The sequence below is a fragment of the Ciconia boyciana genome, chromosome 15 (assembly GCF_034638445.1).
Source record: "Ciconia boyciana chromosome 15, ASM3463844v1, whole genome shotgun sequence".
Classification (NCBI taxonomy): Eukaryota; Metazoa; Chordata; class Aves; order Ciconiiformes; family Ciconiidae; genus Ciconia; species Ciconia boyciana.
The window spans coordinates 11,780,062-11,805,623 of NC_132948.1; the positions used below are offsets into that span (position 1 = coordinate 11,780,062).

General features: G+C 39.7%; 1 protein-coding gene across 1 annotated transcript in view; it reads left to right on the forward strand.

The window, feature by feature from the left end:
• The window catches only part of TMEM132C (transmembrane protein 132C), a 227,112-nt gene that overhangs the window by 156,014 nt on the left and 45,536 nt on the right, over positions 1-25,562 (forward strand). Inside the window, exon 4 of the mRNA XM_072880304.1 lies at positions 11,789-11,972. Within this exon, the coding sequence (XP_072736405.1) occupies positions 11,789-11,972 (184 nt within the window). The remainder of the gene's footprint in view (positions 1-11,788; positions 11,973-25,562) is intronic.

Sequence of the window (25,562 nt, forward strand, 5' to 3'; positions counted from 1 at the left end):
TAAGCAGAAGGGTCAGATAGGCCTGCCAAGAAACAAAGATCCAGGACTTCTTTTCTCCACACAAACACGCTGCGTCTAGACCTGAAGTCTCCATCCTGCTGGTGACGACGTCTTCATTAGTAATAGAGAATGACTTTCCTTTTTTTTTTAACTCCACCCTAACACCAAACTGCTTTTGCCCCACAATTTACCTTTTTGCTCCAAAACAAAATATTTTTTGTTGTGAAAATTACAACTTGCTTGAGGAAAACAGAACATTAGAAAAATGAAAACTTTTTGGATAGAAACTCTGATGATTGCAACTGTAATGCAACATTATAATGTTGCGATGGGGGAGAAGTCAATGATAAATACATATAGTACCCTCAATACAGTGGACATAAGGAGAAAGAAAAATATAAATACCCAGAAGTGAAAGGGTGAACTTGCTAGAGTGATGCTGAACTATGCAGAAATCCAAACATAGATAGTTGGTGTAATCTCAAATCTATCAGCCTTGACAGTATCCTTTTAAATGACTCCTTAAAAATGTTAATTGCACATCATAGGCACGTCAGCAGTGACCTTTCTGCCATTGAATGTCATGGGGACATTTTTCCTTTTATTATCCTTGAACAGGAGAAGTGAACTACTGGAGTTAGCCACCAAATAACTGTATCGTGAAATGTAATGGATCTACCTCCAACATTTATGTTGGTTCCACTTTTAATAAGCTTATTTTTAAATTTACAGTGAGTGAGAGCTGTAGGTGGTGTTAGGAAGGCAGCATTGTTAAGCTTTGCTTTATGAACTGTAAAATAAAGGTTTGACCATCAGACTTCCAGAACTACAGATGCTGAAAGCCCTGGGGCCCATGATTTTTGTAAATTTGAGTAAGAGCTGGTTTATAACTGCAGACTGAAGAAGTTGGTCACATTTTTGTCTGATTTCCCCAGGATATTCACTAGCGTCAGCTCTGTTCATCATACATTTTTGTTTTAAACATGCAGAAAGAAGGGGAAGGGAAAAAGAAAACAGACAGGGAAGAAGGCGGCAAAGGGGAAGTGGAATAAAACATCCCAGCAACCACTGCTGGCATTTTAGGATTTTCCACTGTGAACTCAAAACAGAGATTCTTTATCTAAGATGGCTCCTGCAGCTTCCTCTCTCTCTTTACCCCTTCAGGGGAAGTAAAAAGAGAGACAGAAAAAGCTAAAACTTCCTTTTTTGTTGCTGTCTAACCTATATTGCTTCTATCTTAGGATCTTAATCTACTTTAGGAAACTTCCCTCCTTATGATGGGGTGTTTGGATGTTACTCAGTGTCAGATCTGCTACCTTACTGTTTTCCCCATCTCAGTGGAGTTCTTTGATTAATGTCAGTATGCACTTTATCCTACACTTTTCTGGCTTTGGGTTGGGTTTTTTTCCTTTCATATTTTTTGAGGACAGATTTGGTAAACTGCATGCATGATGTACATTGAGGGGTATTAAATGTATGTTCCTCCTGGAAATCTAAACTTTTTTTTTTTTAAATGGTCACCGTGTAAAGGCCAGCCTGATGATGCCAAAATAGTGAATTGGGGGATGGAAAACTTGATATGAGTAACACTTTCAAAACTCCCCCCGCCCTCCTGTCCTTCTCACTTCTCCATGCACAGCCTTGGTTTTACAGTGCTTGTCACAGTTTTATACTATAAACTCGCAATGCACTGCAGCAAAGCTATGCCATGAGATGGTAAAATGTTCCTTTGCAAGTTTGACCTTGCAAGTTCATACTGCATAGTTGCAGTTTACAGAGATTGTGAAAGAACAAAATATTGTTACTCAGCATTGCGATGATAACTTTTGGACATATGTATTCACAGCGGACCAGTCTTTACAATTATCCAGGACAGTGTCCTAAAGTGTAAGTATACCTGCAAATAATCAGTAGATCCGAACTAGACCACTATACCTGACTCTGCTCTCCTGTCAATTTTCACCTATCTCATTCCCATTTACATGGAGTTTCAGCTGAGCTCAATATTTATCCTACTGTTACTGCTCAGACTATCTTTTCCTTCGACTAGTTTGGATTTCTGTTTTACCCGAATTGTATTTTACTTTAGCGTAGTAAAGACCATGTTAGCAGCATACAACATTAAAGAGAATTTACAAGAAAAGGGTAGGATTAAAAGTATATCATATATTCTACAAATACTAATAAGGGGAATAATATGGTCTGAGACAGAAGATATGACCTGAGATTGGGGAAAAGGAATATATTCCTGCTGCAGGCTGCTCCTTAGTGAAGCTTGCAAAAATATATTGACTTTCGAGAAATAAAATGACTTCTCCACCTTCCCCAGGCTGATATTCTCTAGCTCTAGATTGTACACAGTATTATTCAATTCCCTGCAGCTTCTAGTCCAAGGGAATCCACACAAACTGAGTTTGCTCTGTGATGAAATTGCAGCTGTTGGGCTTATTTCTCAAAGGACGCAGCTCATTTCAAGATCTTTTACTGTCTATTCAGGCAGCTTCACAGACACCTAGAAAAGCTCTTCAGCTAAATTGGAGGTCTCTTCAGATAGCTGCCACCAACCAGTTGTTGATCATTGCTTCTGATTTGAAAAATCTCTTTACCTTCTTTGTGCACTTGAACTTGAAAAGCTTCAATTGTGCCCAAATGGAATGTAGGGGACAGCACGGGGCTGTCACCCACAAGCTTGACTTTCCATTGCCCCACGAACTTTGTTCATGGCCAGCAAGTTTGAAAAACTACTTTAGTTCACCTTTGGGTTATTTTGTTTCACCATAACATTATATGGTTAACCACTTAATTACATGTTTTTTTCCTTTACTATGCCATTAAATGTGTGCTTTCTTTACATCCGTTGCCTCTACAAAATGCAGATATTTTGTCAACTTTATGTGCTTGGTGAATGGTTAACTTTCTAGGTGTTTTTCCAGTAGGCAAGTATAGCTATCCTGTTGAAAAGGAATTGGGGATCTTTATGCACAAATATTTTTGGAGTTTCAAGCATAGCCCAAAAGCAGATATGCTAGCAGAGCAGTAAAAAAAAAACCATGGTAAAAACTATAGGAACTGGAATCTGAAGACACCTGACTTGTAAATTAGATGTGCATATCACACATCTGATTTACATATGCAGTTACATCTAAATGTGATTTGTCTTGCCGCCTGATTCATAATGCAGTTTCATCTTCAGTTTGTTTCAAAACAGGTGCAAATGCCTGATACACTTACATCTACATGAGCAATACCTGGAGGGATGTTATGCATAGCGATCAGCAGTCAGGCTGCATCCCTTTCTTTGATCAATGTGTCATTTGAGGGCATAACAGACCACAAGTGTCTGGCACAGTACAATATTAGTAACCAGTTATTAAAGAAATGAACTGGTCATGTCAACAACAACTGGCACATCCTCACTGGAAGCAGTGGCCTGTTTGGGGCTACTCCAGTAACCAGACCCTTCTACCTCTCTGTGCCATTTTGATCATATTTTCAAAATCTCATTGCTAATTGTGGGTACCTCGATTTTTTTAATATCCCCCTGGAAAATATCAGTTTGGCACCCAGGAGTGAATGCTCAAGAAATTGGTGACGTGTCTCTCAAGTCATGCTGCATTGTAGTTTCTGCAAGTAGGGCTTGGTACGAATGACAGACGCAAGTGGGGACTGAAAGAGGAGGCTGAGTCCGTCCAACTCATAAATGGAGTTAGTAAATGGAGTACCTTGTTCTGTATCAATTCCAGGTGTACTGTTGCTTGTAAATGGAATATACATGCAAGATATTTGTAATCGGAAAATCCATTATATAGGCTGATTTTTCAGAGGTGTTCTCCTGTCTCTGAATATGTTTCACTGGCTGCTCCCAAGCTACTAGAGTAAGCAATTAAAAGTGAATTATAAAACATGCTTTTGTGTATTTGATCTCACCTTGCTGCTTTTAGCAGGCTGAAAGAGCCATATAATCTAATGCTGATGATTGGAATGATTCTGACTTCCTTTCTCCATTTGAAAACACTGGGTTTGGAGTGAATCTCTCTGAAAATCTCTGCTCAGGGTCTCCTTTCCGGTGATGTCCCTTGGAAGATTTTCAGTGCTTAAACATTTGCTGTCTCCAAAAGAGGAAAATACTGCTTACTTACAATGATTCTGGAGAGATTCCAGCACTGAATGAATACTAAGTAGAAAATGTCCTTCTCAGAGGCAGGAAGAGATGATGAATCATGGTGAAAGCTTATTTCTTGACCAATCTGCCTATGTATTTTGTTATCTGAAATTATAATGAAGACATTAGCAGACTAATATCTTGTGCAAACTGAATGGAAAATGAAATAAAGTTGGGAGGTGATGATAGCTCAGTACTGGGATTTGCACATAGCCTTTACGCGATGGCACCAGTCTGTGGCAGAGGGTTGCATGCCTGCTTCCTTTGGGAAAAAGGGAAAAATCAATCTCATCTACATTGTGCCTAGATGTGATGCGGTATCAGAGAAGACTAATGAGCCTGCTATCTTGACCGCAGCATTTATTGGTGATTAGTGACTCTAAAAAAATGCTCTGCATAGAAGGAAGAAATTGGTGAGTTATTGTGATCCCCAGTCAGGTGTCCCTCCTTTAGGGACTGTCTCGTTCAGCTTTCTGCCTGTCCAAGAGAGGAGCATTTCTGTTTTTCTGTACTCTAATTAGCCACATGACTTTTGCTCTTTGTTCTAGGGTAGCAGTTAACATCAGTGAGATTAGCATCTATGGGCAAGGCTTGTACAGAGAAGTCAGATAGACACTGCATACTTTCAATTTTTTGTTTCAGACCAGAAGAAAAAATTATTATTCACATTGTTCACCTGGGAAATAAAGGCACAGAAAGATCACACCCCAGGCTCTCTCTACCTTGTGCCACCCAGACAGTGCATATTTTGTCAGCTAAGAATTTCCCTCACAAGTGGGAGCTTTCAGCGCAATGCAGCAGTTGAACCATGAGTGGTCTTCTGACTCTTTCCTACATGGCATGTGGTTGAACCCAGCTGAGATCCTGGGGCTCAGGACCAACGTGATAAAGGTATCCTATACAGGGGCCTAAAGTAGCAGACAGACACCAGAGGTTTTTTAAAGCTCCACGATGCCTAATTCCTATTGATTTTATTTTAGCTGCAAGGATCTGTATCTTCGTGTCTTGCCTGAGGTCATTAAAGGAGGCTGTGGAAGAGCTAGGAAGTGAAATGAGATTTCCTGTCTCAGTCCAATACCTTAATCAAAAAGCTATGTTTTATATCACAGTTTATGACAAGAAAGCTAAGAAACCTTATTAACGAATCTAACTCTCATCTGGACTGTATGAAGAAATCAAGTACAGCATTGTATCATCCTTTTGAAGATATACATGTATATTATGTTATGTTGCTCAAGAGTTTGCTAAGTTTTACCTCTGATATTTTCCTTTGAAGACCTTCATAATTCTTTTAATGTGGTAGTTTTCCATGAGATTATGTCCTCCCTATCTGTTAATTGCCAAAATAGATCATCCTTTTCTTTCTCCTCTGCTGGTTTTTATGGTTTAAAGATGAAAGCTAGGCTAATATTGCAAAATAAGAAATTTAAACTGCATTTTGTCTCCAGTAGTTGGCATTCTTCTTTAATTACCACATCTTTTCCACTGTTTTTCAAAGGGATTACCTTTGTAACAGCTCTTATGAAGGACCTGCTGAAAGAAACTTATGTTAAGCATTTGTACTCCATTTGATCACATCTTTCAGAAGGGCAATGGATGGCTTAAGGTCCCAGTGGTAGATATTACAGTGTTTAGCTCATAGGTTTCTGATTCAAAGCAACCTGGGTTGCTAATGACCCACCCTTTGTTAGCATTGAGTGCTGACTGTGTAAGTGACTTGATGTGTAAAGAGCTGCCCACATAATTTCATCATCTTTAAAATCATCATCAGTCTCACTTTCCAGATCAGGTTCTAATCTCTGTGTTTTGTTAATTTTTCTTAAATTGCTGTGATTCATCCTGATCCTAGGGTGTGTCCATTGAAGATGGCCCAGTTATCGAATGTGGTTAGAAAAACGTGCAGGAGGGGCAAGAAATTGAAAATAGCAGGAATAGGGGAACATACATCCTGTACCCCATTATAGTCTTTTCTAAGATGGGAAGAGGCATTGGTGTATACATCTAAGTGGGCTGAAGTACAGATTGCTCTGGGGTCCAGTTTGACCGTTGGCTTTTGATGAGAGTTTGTCTCTGTACATGGTAGTAACATACTTCAATACATTAATTTTATTGAAGAGTAAGATGTGCAATGTAACTGATGGATAATGAGGTTTGTACTCTTTTCAATTTTTTATGTCATTTAGTAAGTGCTGATCTTGCATTAAGATGTCACTGTCAAACTAGATAGCATTAAAGAGGAAAACAGTTGCTAAATTTTCAGCAGGTCAAAGTATTCTTGGATCCCTAGACACTTTCAGTAAAAATCCATTGGAATAAAGGATGGCTAAAAAATGTTTTTAATCTAGGCTTTTTAAAATTTCTCTTTTGAGAGCCACTGTAATAAATCGAAATTATTGATTTAGCCCGTAGCAGTCCTAAGATTCACTCATTTAAGAGTCGAAACTGCTCTATTACTCAGAGCAATAACCCAACGCTTTGAAATCTCTCATCAGAGACTCCTGGTCCACACATGTAGACAGGCATTCAACAAAGATTTCTGTTTGTTTGTGGATCGTACATCAGCTGAGCCCTTTGCACTGCTTTTCTTAGTAATTATTTGCCTGCCTTCTCTCACTGCACCCTGTGAAAGCCTCTGCAGCACTGGGCCTGTCGTTCACTGTTTCCGGGCCCAGCTGAGCCCTGGCCATGCGTGGCCAGTACAGGCTGTTTCAGCCTTGACAAGTTTAACATCATTCCATCTCTTATTAGACCTCTGCAGAGAAACAGAACCTATTTTGCATTCTAGCATCTGTGGTATTACCCACATTATGAGTCTATCCATGGGCTTACATGTGGGTTGTGTATACATGATACCATGTTTTAAATCCCCTGTGTTAAAGAGAGGGTTAAATGCAGCATTTGATACAACCAGTCCTGGGTATCCATATAAGAACAGTCTCCTTCCAAGGGTAAATATTTCTCAGGGCACTGAAGGTTTGAATGATCAATAAATAGTTGCAAAGGAATGCTTAATATCATACTCAAAATATTCTAAAATCAAGAATCCCGGTTAAATTAACACTAGCTGATATCAAAAGTGTGTGTTCTGTCCATATAGTTGGCAAGAGCTGGTGAGTTCCGTGGCAGTTTCTCCCAATGTCACTTCTGTTTTGCCTTTTATGCATTTTTTATTATCTTTCCATTAACAGAATATTTCTGTTCCACCTTCTTTTTCTAAAACTGTGCTCCTCAGAAGCATTCACACAGCTCTGCAGCACAGTGCCTTTTCATTCTCGTGGGGTAGTAATTTACTGCTAGCCTATGCCAGTAGTAAATTACTAGCCCCATCACTAACTCGCTGGCTCAGCTGCTGTAACCAATAAGTAGCACCTAATCATTGCCCATCTGCTCCAGCAGAGGAGTAGCTGTGGGTTCAGTGCTCCTCACTCACGCCGGTGTGCTCAGACCCAGAGCTGGAGTGGCTGTTCAGCAGATCAAAGGGGGTCCTTACTCCCACGTGCAAGCGTGTGGTCCAGTCGAGCCCTGAATGAGTAGCATATTTATAAATTAAAATAAATCCAAGGAGTGAACTGGCCCAGGGGAACTTTCAATCCAATCAAATTAGACTCATATATCCACCCCAGAGCAATTCCTTAGAAGCCCTGCCTTCATGAAGCTTCATTTGTAATCACTACGTGCTGTGTACTTTAGAAAAGTTTTATAATTACTTGCTGTTCCGGCTGCTGAGCAGTTCTAAATGTTAGATACTAAGGAATTGCTGTTTCAGTCAGTGAACAAGCTCTGAACATTAAATGTGCTTCATGAGAAGATTTTTTCTCAGCCATTACACATCTCTGAAGGCATATTTTTTTTCAAGTGGATGCTTTCCCAGCTGTTGATCATCTCTCTGTTTCTTCTGTATGAAGAGAGAAGGAGGAAACTGATGATAGTGTGACATTGTATAAAGGTTTTATCGCTATGGAGGGAGATGGGTGCGTTACTCACAAATGCAGGCATTGAAATAATTATGCAGGTCATCCTGAAAAAGTGCCAATAAAACCTTTATCTTATATCATGCATTTTTTTGGACATTTTTATATCATGTGTTTTACAGAATAAATATTTTAGCAATGTTTTACAGAATTCTGTAAAAGAATTTTGGCACCATTTTTTGTATCTCCCCACCACTACAGCTTGATACCTTGGGACGAAGCAGCCTATCTTTGTCATGGGTCAAGAAGATACTTGGCTGAAATAGCTCAATGAGTGGTACCAAGTGCTCGGTGGGAACTGGAAATCCAAATTAAGGAGGTGTTTTTGAGGCAGTGTTATAAAAGGTGATAGCAGCGATTTCTTTCACAGAATAGCTCATCAGTTATCAAAAATATGCCTCGTACAGAAGGATGTTGAAATTTAAGATGCATACACTGAAGACCGTTTAAGACTAGAACCAAGTGCAGTGGTTCCCATTTCCATCAATACCAGAATGACAGTCCACTGGTTAACAAGAGATTGGGAAAAACACAGATCAGTTCCTTACCCTGTCCCAGTCTTGCATATGACCTTGTGTGTGTCACTGATAGGCTCTCCTTCAGTCCTCATGTGCAAAATTGAGATAGCTATGTCTACAGTGGAGTGGAGAAGAGATTTAGGAGTGTATGACCCTCAAGCCCCACTGTAACAGATGGTATATAAATAGAGCATGGACAGAAAGTCCCTCATTTTAGTCTTAGAAGATCACACGGTGGCAGATGTACTGTCAGTGGTGGAAGAGTGATTCTGATAATTCTACATTTGGGAGGAAGGAAGTCAGTTTATCTCAGACTTGTTTATGGTGGAGTTTAGTGCTTCTTAGAGATACAGGCTGTTGTTTGTGGCTCCAGTGAAGATAATATTGCTGAGAATGCAACTGAGGCAATAGCAGTCAAGTGCGGTTTACATTACAGTTGTGCAGTTTGCCATGTAGTTCTCCAAATGTGTATGTGTGTGCATAATAGATGAAAAAATGTTGACATTTTCTTTGATTGCGATAATCGAAGTCATTGAGCATCGTGGACTTAAAATATAAAATCCAAAAGATGTACTAGAGACCTCTACGTATTATTAGGTTGGAATAAAAGAAGAATCCCTTCACATGTAAGCTACAGGATATATATACATGTATGAAATACGGAATAGGAATACTGAGACAGTAACTTAAAAAATCTATGTCTACACTGAGAGCTGACTAGTCCCTGCCTGCAGCATGGTCCCTGGAGAACTTCCCAAATGCGTCTGCAGGTGTGCGTGCTAACTGTAGCCAGCCTCAGCTTCGGTTCATGCTGCAGGTGATCTCAGGAATCGTGTAGAAAAGATGTGGTCACCTCATACTGCCCGTTTTTAACCATAGGACATCATTACAAGGGTGTGTGGATACCAAGATAGGGCCAGCTACAGCAGGCCGTGGTCTGTCCACACTGCCGTTAAGTGTGCCATGAAATGCTACATAGAAACAGGATGCCCAAAGGTTTTGTTCTGGGTATTTCCCCTGGGTAGCTCAAAGCCAGGCTTGAGTGTGTGCTGCAGGTAAACAGTATGGACAGCTCATGAACAGAACACCAGGTAACTCTCAGAAATTGTCTGAAGGGCCAGGGAAAATTAGGTGTTGTGAATTGAGAGCTGGGAGCTGATCAGCCCTCACCTAAGTCTATGCATCAGGAATCAGTGGGCTGGCTGGAAGTGAGCTCTTTCCCACCTACAGCTTCCCACCTAGAGCTCTTTGATCCTACCAGTAGATGTGAAAAGCTACACATTTCACATCTGCTCGGAGGCTATTTAGAGAATTGTAGACTTCTCTATCAGGAAAACTTTCCTGACGTATATTATCTCTCAGAACAGCTTTCATGTGTGCAAAAATTTATTCTCTGTTTAGCGTAAGTGAAAGCACTGAGATAGTCAATCACATGTAAAAACTTTTTCTCTGTCAGTTACTAAGCGTCAGATCTAGAAATGGTGAAAATAATGGCATTTCAGGTGTCATTAATCTAAGGCATAATGGTGCCTTTAACAGCTAAATGAACACTGTGGCTCAGGTGATTCAGGTATCTTTGCATATAATCAAGCTTTCAAATAAATTACGAAGTTCAATCCAGTATGTATTCATTTTGAGATGTCCCAGAAGTGTGTAAACTACACTTACCACAGTTGCCTTGTATTTACAAGCTGTAAGATTTATTTAGTAGGAACTCTTCAAATGGGAATAGGCTGGTCTTGAGTTATGAATTGCTAAGCCCATCCATCTATCGCATTACTACACAAAATCACTCTTTAAATGCATGGAGGAAGTATACCACTATTGCAAAAGTGTGCCAACGGGTCTCTCTTGACACAGCAAGAAAACAGCAAGGAAATAAATTTAAAGCATTAGGCAGTATTAAGACTTTTCAGAGTAAGCCATCCAAATGAAAACCCATAATCAAAATAATAATTATCAGGGGAACGCATTTGCTTTCAAAGTAATCATGCAAAGTAAAGCACAGAATATGTCTTAAGCAATAAAAAATGGTGATTTCTGTTCAGAGGTAAAAAGAATGTCTAGCACTTGAGAATATAAGTGCTTTGTACATGATCAGTTCTTGATGGATGTTCTCAGAAGTGGGCCTTCCTGTATTGTACATAAAAAAGAGGAAAAATTGAAGCTGTTATGTGATGAATGCATCCAAAGGTGTGATGAAGCTGGGATTGGGTTACTGAAGCTAGGAAGATGCCTGTCTTTCTCTTCATTTTAAAATGATTACAGCGTAGGGTCAGGTTGAAGTAATATTCTGTGAAATATTAAGACTTTCTGCACTGTGGAAAGTTCCAGAAAAGCTAATGTATAATTTCTGATGCAAATAATTTGTACTTTTTTTTTAATTAAACTAGCAGATAGTCTGGCAAATTTCTTTCATATATTCTTTTCATTTCTGATATAGTTAAGAAGTTTAATGTGAGGGAAAGAATTTCAGTATGTCTTTTCATATTTGTTATTCAAATTACCTTATGCCTCCTGACTTCATAGTATACCTGCCATAGCTTTGTTCTTTCTATTTGGTCTCAGCTGCCTGGGTTTTTAATTTCCAGAGCGTACCTCTAAGTTTAGACTAATCTTGTCATTTTGCCATTTAATCATGTTAATTTTTTTAACGGCTTCCATGCAGCATATATGAATTTCAGTTACACTGACTTTCATTGCTAAGGATTTATGTGATTTTGATGGTGGACATATACAATGAATCTTGTTTTTCTTTTTGGCTGCGCTAATTCTGGGCTCTTCAGTCTCCATGAGCTGCACGGGACTTTGGTTGATCGCGGTCAAATCCATCTTGCAGTAGGGTTGAATCATACTTGCAAAATCATAAAAAACTTGTAATGGAATAAGTATATTTTGCTTTCATCAGATACAATATCCTGGATTTTATCCCTCCACATAGTGTTCATAGTAAGAGCAGCTGACCCATTTTGAATAATTCCAGTTTGTATGCTCTGAAGAAGTTGTAGATTGGAAAAGGCCTTGTGTTATATCTGCATATAAATAGCTGCATTTTCCAGTAGCTAATATGATTCACTTCATTTGCCTTCTTCAGCGAAAGTAATAGCTCTTCCCTTTCCCTGTTTTCCTCTTTTCAGAAGTAACAGTTTATTCAATGAGGTCGTGCAGATGAACTTTGAAATAGCCAGTTTCAGCAGCCTTTCTGGAACGCAGCCCATCACCTGGCAGGTGGAATACCCTCGGAAGGGGACAACAGACATAACCTTGTCTGAAATCTTCATCTGCCAGAAGGATCTTGTTGGAATTGTTCCGTTGGCGATGGTAAGAAACTGTTTCAGCATGTTGCTCCATCCGATCCGTATGTGGTCCAAGAAAATGTATACCAGGCCTCAGATAGACTTGCAAAGGAGTGCTCTCTGCCCTGCTTCCCCATTTTATAGCTGTACGGGACTACTTGCTAGAATCATGCCCTCATTTAATGGTCTGTACACATCACACAATTTCAGTTCTTATAAACTTACCACAGAGGAAAGGGATGCTGCCACTTTAAAAATCTCTCTCAGACTTTAAATCCCAAATTTCTGTTATTCCTGGTTCCCTCCAGGCTACCAGCTGCTAACACAAAGCCAAGTATATTTACCTTCCCATTTCTAATTGCCATTACATGGGTTGAACTTGCAAGCTGTAGAGCAACTTTAGAGGGCCTCGAGCACCTTCTGCTAAAGCCTAAGTTGCTTGGTCCTTAGTAGGCTGAGGCTGAGATTAATTTCACTGGCTGTTTCCCTAATAGTGTAAGAACCTGTGGTTTCAAGGAAGAAACAGAAAATAATAATAGCCTCAATAATATATTTAAGAAAAATGAAGTATAGACTTTCATGTGGAAAAATGCCTTGGGTTAAAATCTACTTGTTCTGCTCAGTGTTGTAGCACCAGTGTGGGCTACCTACCCCCCCATGAAATCATACTCATTGCCTCTCTTTACAAGGCTCACAAATGTGATTTGTGGAAGCACTGTCTCCTTCTCTTCCTCTGGCCCAGTGAAGATGCGATTGCTTCTGCAAAGCAAGGCTGGGACAGTGGGAACACTGAGCCTTAGCAGTTAGGGTCCCCTCCTGCGAGTGAACAACCTAGGATTAAATTCCTGCTCTGAGTCAAGCAAACAAGAAGTTTCACTGGCGTCTCCAACATCTCAGGTGCACTGGTTTTAGGTAGGTATTTTATTTTCTGTGGGATGTAGGTATGTGCTGAGAACTTTTTCCGTGCTCACAGGTGAAGTAGGCACTGAGCAGTTATTTTGGAAGTCCTGCCGAACCTCAGGAAAGGGAGAAGCACAAAGCTGCCAGCTACCTAGAACAGGACCAAATGGCAGTTAATAGAGGAACAGCACATGCTATCATTAGTCAATGTTAGAGCTCAGGATTTGGAAGAAGAGTTAGACATATCATTCCCACTTGTGAATTTTGCCTTTCCTGTGCATAATCTTGGTGGTAAAATTCTGGCAGTCTTTTCGTTGAACAGTGAACAGTGTTCAGTGGTTTGCAGCAGATAATTAGGTGAGTATTCTTTCCTGGAAGTCCTAGTCTTCAATATATTCTTCCCCTTTGAAGAGTAAAACTGCTGCTCATATCAAATGAGGTCGTGCCCAGCAATTTCCTGATCCAAAGTCTGTTAAGTCAGCAGAAAGCCTGTGCTACGTTCCAGATCTGAGAGGGAAATAATTGTCCTCATTACCTGTGGAGTTGAAGAGGGAATACGTATCTGGGCATCCGTCCTCTAAAGACTTGAGAACATGCGTAAGGAAAGCTTTTGTGGTCAGATTTTATTTTGAGATAGATACCTTCCAGTACCAAATGATAGACATCTGTCTGCTGGCAGACTTAACATCTTCTTGTTCATTTCTTGAAAGGATTAATCAGCTGCTTCTCTGTATTCCATATCTGAGGGAATCCAGATTTTTTTTTAATATCCCATATTAGGGTCTAATGCCTTAGCACTTGCATAGAAGGTTCAAGATTTACTTGCAGGCTTGTGTCTGTTCTAGGTTAAAATTCGTCTCCCTACAGGGGTTCCTTTAAGAACTGGAGGTCTAAATGAATGAATTTAGCGTTGTATAAATCATATAGGGTGAGATCCTTTATTCCCAACAGATGTACTGTTAGGCACTCTGGGTTGTGCAAAGGGTTCAAACAATGAAATCATTAAACCTTTCTCTTTGCAAAGCTTTCTTGTGTTTGTTTATCTCATTTCTGTACCTTGTGATAACACTTGGCTGGAGCCAAAATATACTGTGTTAACAGAATCCAGTCGGATGGGATACCAATGCAAAATTGGCTTTGCTAGCAGGATATTGATAGATAAAGGGAATTTTCAGAGTTTTCTGTTGGCTAACACTGCACATCCAGCCAGGGTGCTTTCTTCATTTAGGCGTTAATCTCTAGCTGAGCTGATTACCTGGCAGTTCTCCTGTTCAGAAACAAGAGTCACTCTGAAATGAGAGAGGGTGATACTGTAGCTGCTGAGAAGTCAGACCGTGCTCTTTATCTCAACTACACACTGTAAAGCAACAGCGCATTATTGTGCACAGAAATTAGATCTCAATGTTTATCAGCAAGCGTGTTTCATAATCCTCTAGAGGGTAAAGTAGATTTTGTTGATTTAAGCATGGAGTGTTCCTACAGCAAAACTGCTAACATCAGAAGTAAAATCTGTCATTCAGAATTTTTAAAGGTGGCTAAAAAAAGGGAAAGAAGGAGCTGCCCAAAGATATTGTACTGGGTTAGGATGTAGGATCTGATTGAGTGTCTGCCATTGGTCTGATGGGCATCCTAGTCAGTCTTTTGGGGATGAGAGCAGCAAACTTTTTCTTGGTTTGAGTGTAGCATAAAGATTGTCTCTGACTCACAGAGTAAAGCCTGTCTCATGTGAGCCATTCCAAACTTATGAAGCAAGAAAGATCATGTATTTTTTATGGCCCTATGCCTGATTATGTTACAAAAAAGTAGTAAGATGAAAAACAAGTGGGTCTTCAAAAGGTTAGTGCAATTGTTGCTACAGTATTTGGGAATGAAAGAGATTAAACAATTGACATTGTCAGTAAGAACTGAACCTGGAATTTTAAAAGAGCCTTATAGGAGTTGGATCAGTGGAGCAAGTGGTAGGATACAGCTGCTGAAAAATCAATGGGAATTCATCATACAGTCAAAAGAGACGGTTTTAGCAGAATCTGTATTCTGTGTGCCTAACTGCTGCGCTAAATAGTGTATACAAGTAAGAAACAACAACGCAGTGATGCTGCTACGGCGAACACTACAGTGAAATAAAAGGAGCAAGAGATATCAAAACTACTGGGCTGAGAATAAGTGTAATAACTTTTTCCCAGAGAAAATGAGATGTAAATTTGAGGTAAGTATATTTTTTCCTGAGCTCAGAAGTTAATCAATCTGAGTAATTTTGGAGGACGTTTCACCCTTCAAGGTATTTGGAGAGAAAAATGAGACAGAAAAGTTAGAAAAATGTAATTCTAACTGGTTCTGTTGCTTTCTACCTCTCACATACCAGAATTTTAGTTAAGTAAGTACTGTGTGGAGTGATGCATCGAAAATAGATCCTAGTCAGACGTATGTAGTACTCTCACTACCCAACTGTTGAGTACGGCACTTGGTGCAACCATCCACTCAATATAGCTTTCATGCAGGCTGTATGAGATTCTATATGTCTCACTCAAAGTATGAGATTAAATTTATATGTTATATTTCCATCATTGAATAGCAATAATTAACTGAGGCAAGATTTGTAAAGAGGTAATGTCATTTATTAGACCATCTGATACAGATGGAGAAAGAAAGATGCTCTTTCAGGCACACAATCCCTCCTTCAGATCTCTTGACACACCTAAATAATAACAGCTGCAAAATACTACAGCTACAGAAACTGGGGGTTGTAAAATTCATCAAGTAGCATAGTTAAATAAAGAAATAAAAAGATTTCTTAAGATAAACAGAAAATATATCCCACTGTCTGCTGACAGGAAAAATCTACCCCAAAGATTTAATCTTCCAGTAGAGGAAATCTACTGTCTGAGTTGTGCCCTATTCTGGCATTTTTTATTTCATGTTACTTGTTGCAGGATCAATTAGGAAAGTGCTTTCATAGGAGCTTAATTAATTATCTGCTAAGCTGCTTTTGAAAACCTCCTCAATTAATCACAAGTAACCTCAGAACTTGCCAATTAAGGTGTACAAGGTTGCTTAACTTACTTTCCACATTTTCCTCAAATTTCTATCCTGTCATGAGCAAATGTAGCCACTGTATTGATTTTGCCACTTGACTAGATTAAAAAGCAGAACCAAAATTGTTCACATTTGTAGCATGTGCGCACGCACACAAATCCCACTGGAGAAGCCTATATGTTTGTGTTCAACACAAGACCGTGTTTTAGGAAATTTAGCAAGAGATTTCTTTTCGTGCTTTAAATGGATAATACATATTTTTAATACTGTTAAATTTTGCTTTGGGATAGAACAAGGTAGAAGACCTGTGTGTAAGTTCATTGTTTGATACCAGTAAGGCACATTAATATTAAAGGAGAACTCTTTCATGTGAGGAAGATAGGGAATCAATGGTTTAGTATTTATGCAAGACCATCTGCGTCCCTGTATATGGAACTGAAGTAGTAGTCCTTCAACAGTAGGATAAACTCCCTCTGATTTAGTTTAACTGTGACTTGCATGAAATCCAGGTATTTAAAGTGCTGAAGCATAAACCCAATGTCAGGAGTTTATTCTTGAGAGTTCTAGTCTGAATTTACTCCAAAAGACATTTGTCACCATGGGAAGCCATGCAACTTGCTCATCCATGCATATTTCCTCTTTAAAGTAACACTAATACTAAATTTTCTGTGGGTCTTTCAGGCTTCATTCATCAGGCTCTATAATCCATTGGTAACTGCTTACAAGCAAATTGAAGTTGGAATTGCTCTCAGGCATTTCTTAAAGGTTGTTGCTGCTGTTTCACACCTCATGTGCTCAGAAGTTCGTCTTTTCTCCCCAGCTGTATCAGAGGGTCTAATAAAAGCTATAATCTGTCTCTAGAAGTCCTGCCTTTCTATTGATGTAACCTGCACCTTTTCTTTGTGTAAAAGCATCCTGTGAGCTGCTGGTTAATCCAAGTTCAGATTTTTTATGTAGAGTACCCTGACAAACCCAGCAATGATGTGTCGCTGAGATTCTCCTTGGCTTCTCGTTAGGCAGTACAGTTCCACACATGCTTTTTGCTCAGTGGGAAGTTGTTTCATTAGAAAGTGCTTGGTTTGTGTGTACATTCCTTTACATTCAGAACTCAATGTATTGACAGTTCTGCTGCAGAAGTAAGTGAATGGACATCTAAGATGCAGAGCTGTGACACAGCCAAAAACGCTTTTTGACGTTTTTATCTATGCTTGTTAACTTGCTTTCCATTAAAACACAGATGATCAAATATTTGGCTCCCAAAGCAATGTTTGTTTTATATACACATCTATGTATGCCATTCCCTAAGGTAAAGATTTTTGAAGGTGTTTAATCGTAATGAAGTCCCTGTAATACCATTTTAAAATATGGACCTAAATAAATAGAATTTTCATCCCTGCACGGTCCGTGACTTCACACCATAAAGCTCTATCTGTTTCAAGGTCACAGAAGTGCAGAATTCTCACTCCTGTTAATCTTTGAGTCTTGAATGAAGTGGGGGTCAACAGGCACTGAGGAGCTTTCCAGAAGATAAAATGTGAGGCTATATAAACACATCCATTTCCTGATGTACTTATCACAAACAAATGAACAGCTAATCTACATATCAAACTTCTCAGCTGACAGGTATTGTCTGAGATAATTTAATTATGAATCACATCAAATAAACGCTGTGAGTTGAAGGAAATTTATTTGATGTGAAACTATCCTCTTACTATTAGTAATACTAACTCAGACAACTTAAATCAACTGTGAAGCCCTAAATAATACCATGAAGTCAAGAGTTTTTAGAGTTTAGTTAGAGGACTGAGTGCTCTGCATGAAAGACCAGAGTTACAATCTTCTGATGTTAAGGGAGAAATACTAACCGAGATCGCGTACATGCCTACAATTTCCATCATGGCAGGTTACAGTTGTTTAAATGAGGTTAGCACTGCTTCCTTTAGATTTATGGTGGATATAATTTCACTAAAGTTTGTGTCATTGCTCTATATTTATACCAGATGAACTCAGGAGCCTGCATATGTGCTTATAAATTGGCCGTGTCACATAGTGCGTTGAGCTGTAACTAGCAGTGCATATCGATTAATCTTATCTATTAAGAACTGGCTTTTCTGTTGTCTGCCTATCAGGAAACAAAAGCAAAAAAAGGATGAACTGTTGTTCATTCATCTTAAATTGGTCAGAAGATGCAGACAACATAAAGAATTCAACATTACTCCATTTAACGGTGCCTTTTTAAGTCCCAGTCACCATTTCTACAACCCCTGCACTTTTGCCTCTAGCTTCTCTTTTCCTTTTCTTTACTACAATCACATTCAGTCCTACCTTTTGCAGGAAATGAGAATGGATCAATAAGGCTATCTCAGCTGGCTGGAATTAATTTTTCCGTTGGATCGAGTTGTATGTCATTTTCTGTGCAGCACAACAGTATGTATAATTTCCTCTTCCAGCATCCCTCATATCTGACAATGCTATTGAATGGATTACTTTGAGATTTTTAAAATGCTGAGGAGGGATGGGATCAGCTAGCTTCCAGATTTTTAAAGATCTCTGCCATATAGAGAACTTTTGGTTTTCTTTGCTAATTTTCCTGCCTGTAGTAGAGAGGTATTAATATGAGGCTTAATATATATGCTTCTCAGCCTCTACAGGAGAGAAATCCTGCAAACCAAATGAAAAATTGCAGAACATGAGAATGTGCAGTGAGACAGCCAGCAACGCAACCATTGGACGCTTGGTGTTGTGGTAATATGCTCCCCTCGAAGAGGAGTGTCTCACAGCGCCAAATGCCGCACAGACAAACGACAGACAAGTCAGAATCCTCTAGAAAATTCTCAGTCCGCAAGCCAAGCTGATGAAAGTCAAGGTGTTGTTCAAGGTTGGATGAAACTGAGCTCCATGAATGGGAAAGGGGGGACAGCACAGCTGACAGCGGGACATAGGATCACACTTCTGTCTTAACGTAGCGGGCACAGGTATTTGAGATCCCCCAGCCAGTCCTTGCTTGATGCCGATCACTTGTGCGTGTTTGAAGAGTACCGTCATGGGCTCTTTCTTCTGACAGCATGGCACAGTGCAGGGCTGCATGGAGATAGCCAGGTGCTTCTACACTGATTCGCAGCATTGCAAGTTAGCCTGAGTCAGGTCCACATTCTGCTGCAGATAATTTTGGTATTGGTTCTTGGCACTGCATTGTGTAACATGTGAAGTCTGGAGATTCTTTTGTTCTTGTGATTTATTGGGCAGGATTTGGGGACTGCTCTAAGTATTGGCTCATGCTGCTTCATCAGAAGAAGACATCTTAAATTACAGTTTATATTTTAAATGACAGCTGATTAACATTCTTGTTATTTAATGTAACTACAAAGGCAATTTCACAGCTGCCACACACATGTGAGCAGAGACCATGCAGAGACACAATAATGAGCCAGCAGAAAGTGAGCTCTGGACCCGGACGATAGTGCTGGAGAAGGACATTCCAGGGCTGTGTATTTTGATACTGTAGCTACTAAGGACTGTACTCACCCTATGTGCCCTCCACTGCTGCCTTCACTGCCAGATCAGGCGGAGGAGGGCAGAGAAGCACTTCTCAGCAGGAGCAGGAGACCAATTTCAGAGGCTGATACTCTGCACAAGTTTGTAGCTGAAACAGAACTGGAATTTAAAGGCAGAGAAGTTACTAATTTGTAAGACTGTAGTGTGCGTTAAGCAATTCAGACTTTGACCAGAGTTCACCCATGGCCAACGATGGGAGGTAAATGCTATGCCTGATTCTGCTTCTCCTGCAGCACTGCACTTCTGCTGCGAAAGATTTGAAAGAAATGGAAAGGGAGATAGAAGAACATTGCATGAGTTTGCTCATGAGGTGCTGGCAGAGCTGGAAGGGGAATTGAACTCAGGAGTCTCGATTGCTAGGTTATGCCCTCTCCTATGGCAGTTAATATACTAGTTTTCATCTAAACTAGTGCTCTCTCATTAGTTTTAGCTAACAAACAGTTGTCTTGACTTAATTGATAAATACAAGTCCAAACTTATTGCAGACAACAAACATTTGTGGGTTAGCCTCGAGAGTAAACGGTCTCCACCTTCTCATGCTGTCACTTAAAAGAGACGCCAGGCTGAACAGTTACTGCCGCAGCAGACCAGGTGTGTTTGCAAACACCGTGGCTCAGCCAACTTGAGCATTAAGTGGGTTAGCTGTGACCCATACCGAAAACCAGGAACAATTTCTCTTAATTGGCAACTTCTAATGATGATTTTGATCTGTAAAGAGGGTTTTAATATTTCTGGGGAATACCTCATTCTTCACAACCAGGTGAAATACCTAGCAGAATTACGAATTGTTTAGGCTGTACTCTAATTAATGAGGTCCTGAGGTGCTCCAGCTTGGACAGTGAGACTATCTAGACCACAAAAAGATGCTTTACTATAATGGAAGATAATGAGTACGCATGGGGAAAAAAATCACCAGGACTTTTATAAGCCTCAGTGTTATAATGAGCTACCCCAAGCATTAAAAAACCCAGCAACTTTTCACCTTCGGTTTGCTATTAGGTGCATGTTTGCCTTACCCTGCTTTCAGTTTACAGTTCATTATCCAGCCAGACGCTCATCACTGAGGATGTTTGTCATGGAATTCATTAGGAATCTGTACTTCAAATTCAGTAGTTCTGCTTGAGGGAGATAAAACACTAAAACCTAGGACAGGGTGCAGTACAGTCCTGGGGAGAAAGCTAGCACCGTGCTTCTGGCTCTTTCTCTTTGCCTGTCTGTGCAGCAGCCGCTATAGAGACATGGGGAGCAGCAGTGGCGATGGGATTTGATCTGTTCGTAATCCCGGTATCAAAAGGGTACCAAGACTGCACCAAAGCTTGGGCTACTAACAAAACCTACTTTGCTAAGCTAGAGGGGCTGTATGCAAAGGTCTTTCTGCAATGCCCGAGCTCTCCAGATTGATGCACATATGCTAAACGAATTAACAGACCAAAACTTCTACACTGTGGCAGTGGCCTCATTGCTGTGGTGTATGCTTTAGACCATAGTTAAACTGCAGGGCCTGGCAACGTAAATCAGCACAGACAGTGAATCTATCTGGATTGTTTTCCCCTCAGAAACAAATCATGCCTAATATTTAAAGCACCAGCACCATAGCATGAGCATCAGCAAGCCAGCACGCTGGTGAGAGCGGGAATTTCAGCAAGCAAATGGAAACAAAAGTAACACTGACATTAATTTTAATCAGGTCCTAGTCATCTGACTTGTCCTCTGAATTTTTTTCTCTAGCAAAGCTGATTCTCTTTCTGCAAGATTTGTTACCTCACAGAACAATAATAGGGGCTCTAGTGCTGTAATTTATTGCTGCAATTTGCTTTTGGAAATCCTCTATTAGTGAAAAATAGCAACAGCGCAGTTTTATTAATTACAGTAGTTGGATATTGAATGCTGACTGTCACTATCAGGATTAGTGACTGTGTTGTGCTCGGCTCTCCAAGGCCCTATAGGACCAGAGCTATGCATGTTTTGGAGGTTGTGAAATGGGTATTTTGATTAAACTAAATAATAAGTGTAAAAAAATAATTCAAGTTCACTGGGGAGTTTGAGAAAATGATAGAGGGAAATATTAGCCTGTAAACTCAGCATTGAAAAACACACCAGTGTGTTACCGCACCACATAATGTGCTTACATTTAGTATAGTTCTGCAGCATAGCCCATTTATGTATACCTTCTGCCCCCAAACTACTTCTGACAGTTCAAACCTTCAGGTTCATTATTGAGTTTTACTCTCAATATGCCATTCCAGGGAGAACTACTTTTTTTCTTTTTTCTTTAATGTGGAAACTTTTTACCTTGGCATAACACTTTTTTTTCATTTGCATAAACCAGATTTTACCAGGATGTAGCTGGGGAAAGAGCATGTGGACAAAATCACCTTGTATGATTTAAAGGTGAATTCTCTTCCTTTTGTGTTCTGAAACAGTGCACAATGGAGTGAAATCCAAAAGGCTTGCTATAACCTCTTTGTGATCTTGAGTTCTCATTTTGGAGAGCTAACAGAAGGTAGAAGGCCTCCTGCTGCATATATTATGTCAGCAGCAGAAATCAAAGCGATCAGTCTAAGACCTGGATGTACTTTGGAATCATTTTGTATAGGGTACAAGGTGCCTGTGTGCCAATACCAAGAGTTTTTATATGGCTCGAAGCTTCGACTGAGCCAGCAGAGAAGACTATGTTTTAGATTTTGGATCTGGGACAAAATGTCAATTGCAAGCATTGAAAAGCAGTGACTAACAGTGGAGCTGCCAGCTGGCACTAGGTATCCTGCGGCATATGTTTTAAAAATGCCTGGAAGCTTCAGGAGTGAGCTTGGTGTGGTAATAAATAAGTCATTTGAGACTCAGTAATTCCTCCTTGCTGCTCTTACCTCATTCAAATTATGGACTACTCATTAAGCACTGGGAGACTCTGATATGCAAAAATAGGAATTTTCTGATGGACTGGGAGCCACATGTCTGGCGCTAGTTTCTGCCTCTTTTGGATCTTTGGCAATGCTCAGGTCCACAGCAGTTTACTCATCTTTAAAATGGACACAGTAGTTAGTATTTCCTATATTACAATGTATTTGGCATACAGGATCATTCTGTACTGCTGATTCTTTAGAAAGGAAAATTCCCTACTTAAACATGAATGCCAGTCTCCCCTACTCAGTACTGGCAATGGTGTTCTAGTCCTGAAGAGTAAAAATATAAGTGAAGCAAGGTTTGTGGCTAGAGGTAATGTCTTTTATTAGGCCATCCAATAGAGTCAGAAAAAACAGATGTGCTTTCAAGCACACAAATCTTTTTTCAAGCGTCTTTCAGTGTTGTAAGTTGCTGTGAGATGCTCAGATAAAGATAATGGTCACTGTGGTTGCTCCAGATTATACTAACAAATAAAATACTGCTTTAAACGAATGGATTTGATCCCTTTGTCCTTCATATCACTGACTTATACAATGATCTATTGTGTATCTACAATGACCTATTTCAAGGATGCTTCTTTAGCCATGAACCTCTAGCCAGCATGATCTTGCAAAGCAAACCCTGAAGGTAAAACATGTTTTTGCTTGAGTAAGGAGGAAATAATTGCATCTGTGATTATACATTATATATTTACTTTGCCTCCTTCTACATATATGCTGGGTTTAGTTCCTGTATATTATAAGGCCCACCAGTCTGTTAGACATGTGTCTGATCAATAATTTAATTTTCCTGTGTCACTCTCTCATCTTTTTAACTGTACTAAGTTTCTGATGTCTGTACAGTATCTGCTCTCATTAATGCAATAATCTTGTTCCTGCCCTCTGTGTGCTTTGCTTATGTGGACCTGCTATGAAGTCAGTGAAATCAATAAACTATTTGAAAAGGAAAAATAATCTAGAGGCAAGGATAGGAAATAATAATGACTATTTTCTGCATTGTTATGACTGCTTTTTCATAGCCGTTTCATAAGAATCTCTATTGTGTCTTTGTTACAGATTTTGCTTATCGAAAATTAAAACTGTACAGCCAAAATAAGAAAAGAGCAAGTAGAAATTTTCTCTTTCTGATTTCAAAATAGACTAAATTAAATTGAAATTATTTAGCAGAAGCTGCCTGCTTTACTTCCACTGTGGTTTAAATAGAGTTCTGACATCCACAAACTTGAGCCAAGTGTTCATGTGCACTCTACGGCCAAAAATTGAGGACCTTAAGGAACTTGTAGAAGATGAATACTGCCTATTAGAAGGAGAAGGTAACTCATTAATAATCCATGACATATTAATCTACACAAATAAAACAAGTTCACAACCCTCCACAGTGGCCATAAAAATCATCCATGTATCATGCAGTACCCCAGTTACTTAAAACAAGAAATTGTCCTTGGGACTTAATCATTAAAGTCCATAAAGCATTTACAATTGCTTCACCCCAGCTATAGAGTGCATGCTGCCCCACACTGCGATCGGTACTGTGCCATTCCCTTGAAACTATCAGGCTAGGTAAGATTTTACCTCAATTTTCCAAACTGAACAGTTTATTCATCATCAGTGTGGCTTGTAGCACTATATAAAACTTGGTTCATATTCAGTAGAATCTGGGGGGTCCACCTGAAATTCCAGGAGTGGGTTACAGTAGGCACCATATTTTCATTGACTGTAAAAGAGTTTCTACTTCCACTCTAAACAAATGGAGTAAGGACAGTAGCCCCTCTGTAAACGGGGAGCTGAAGCACAAAGAAGGCAGACTGGCAACTTAACTTGCACAAGTTAATTCAAGGAGAAGAAAGAAGGAGGTGATCCAGGTGCCTACACATAGGTGTGTAATACCATTAAAGATGCTGTAGAGTCTGAGCCATCCATCCAGGTAAGATAGAGGACCTACAGGAAACCTGTGCCCCTATGGAAGAGCGTCTGGAGGCCAGGCATGGTACCTAAGAGTGTATAAATGGCACTCTGTTCTTAGGCACTTCAGCCTTTTCCTAGAGCTGCAAATTGTGAATTGGATCTATTGGAAGCACGTCCCCAAAAATGCCGTCTTTTTTTTGTCTGTAACTATGTGGATATCTTCAGTGTATAGGTTAATTTATGAAACTATGCTTCCTTGACAGCTTTTCCTGCTACTGCTGAACAATGCAGCACTACAAACTGAAGCAAATAAGAAGTGTACATAAGTATTAGTAAACATCAGGCCCTCACTGTAAGGCTTCTTTAAGCTGTTCTTGACTCCCATCATTCAGAAACCACGTTAAGATTTCCATCTTTGCTGCCCAGCATGACTTTGTGCTGCTGTTATACCCTGTGTCTCTACAGGCTCCACCTGTGTCAGTGATGATGCTGGGTTCATATCAACCACAGTGAACATCTGCAACATGTTAAGGGATAAACTCACAACAACAAAAGTATCACTGTGATCCAGACCATCACTAAGTGGTGGAAAACCCCTTATATCTGTCATATCCTATTAGCATAACAGCCAATTAAATCCATCAGTTTTGGCTGAGGAGTGGAAGTCCTTCAGGTGGCAGGCAGTGGGGGATTATAGAAGTGCTTGGGTCTAACTAAAGGAAAGCACATTAGGGAGGACTCTTTAGGGTTTACTCCATAATGCTTGATAGAATGGACCTCGGCTTTACTGAAGCCACTAGCAAAATCACTGTTGATTTCAGTGGGATCAGGTTTTAAAAAATTATGTTTGCAAAATATTTACAATAAGAAATATCTGGGATAGAAATGTGTTATATATAAAATGAAAAGTACTGCCTCTATCTGCCTATAATCAAGTATGTGGCTTCTATTAACACAGAATGCCTCATAATCTCATTTCTATTATAGTTGTGTATGTATATATGTGCATATAGATTACTCACATATATACATGTAGTGTGTAATTGTGTGTGCATCCATGCATGACTCCTAATATGCTTGTATATTTTCAATCTGCAACTGTCTATTGATTACAGCTATCACAGCAATATTATTATAGATATATAGCCAACTATATAACAGGGCTGCAGGTTTAATTGAAATGAACATGGGAAGAATTTCAAATTGCTAATGAAAATTGCCTTTTTACTACCAGCTATATTCCCACGGTCATCACAGGCTGGAGACGTCACCAGGGCTGTGCTGGTTCTGCTTAATGGTGGAGCAAACCCAATTTAACT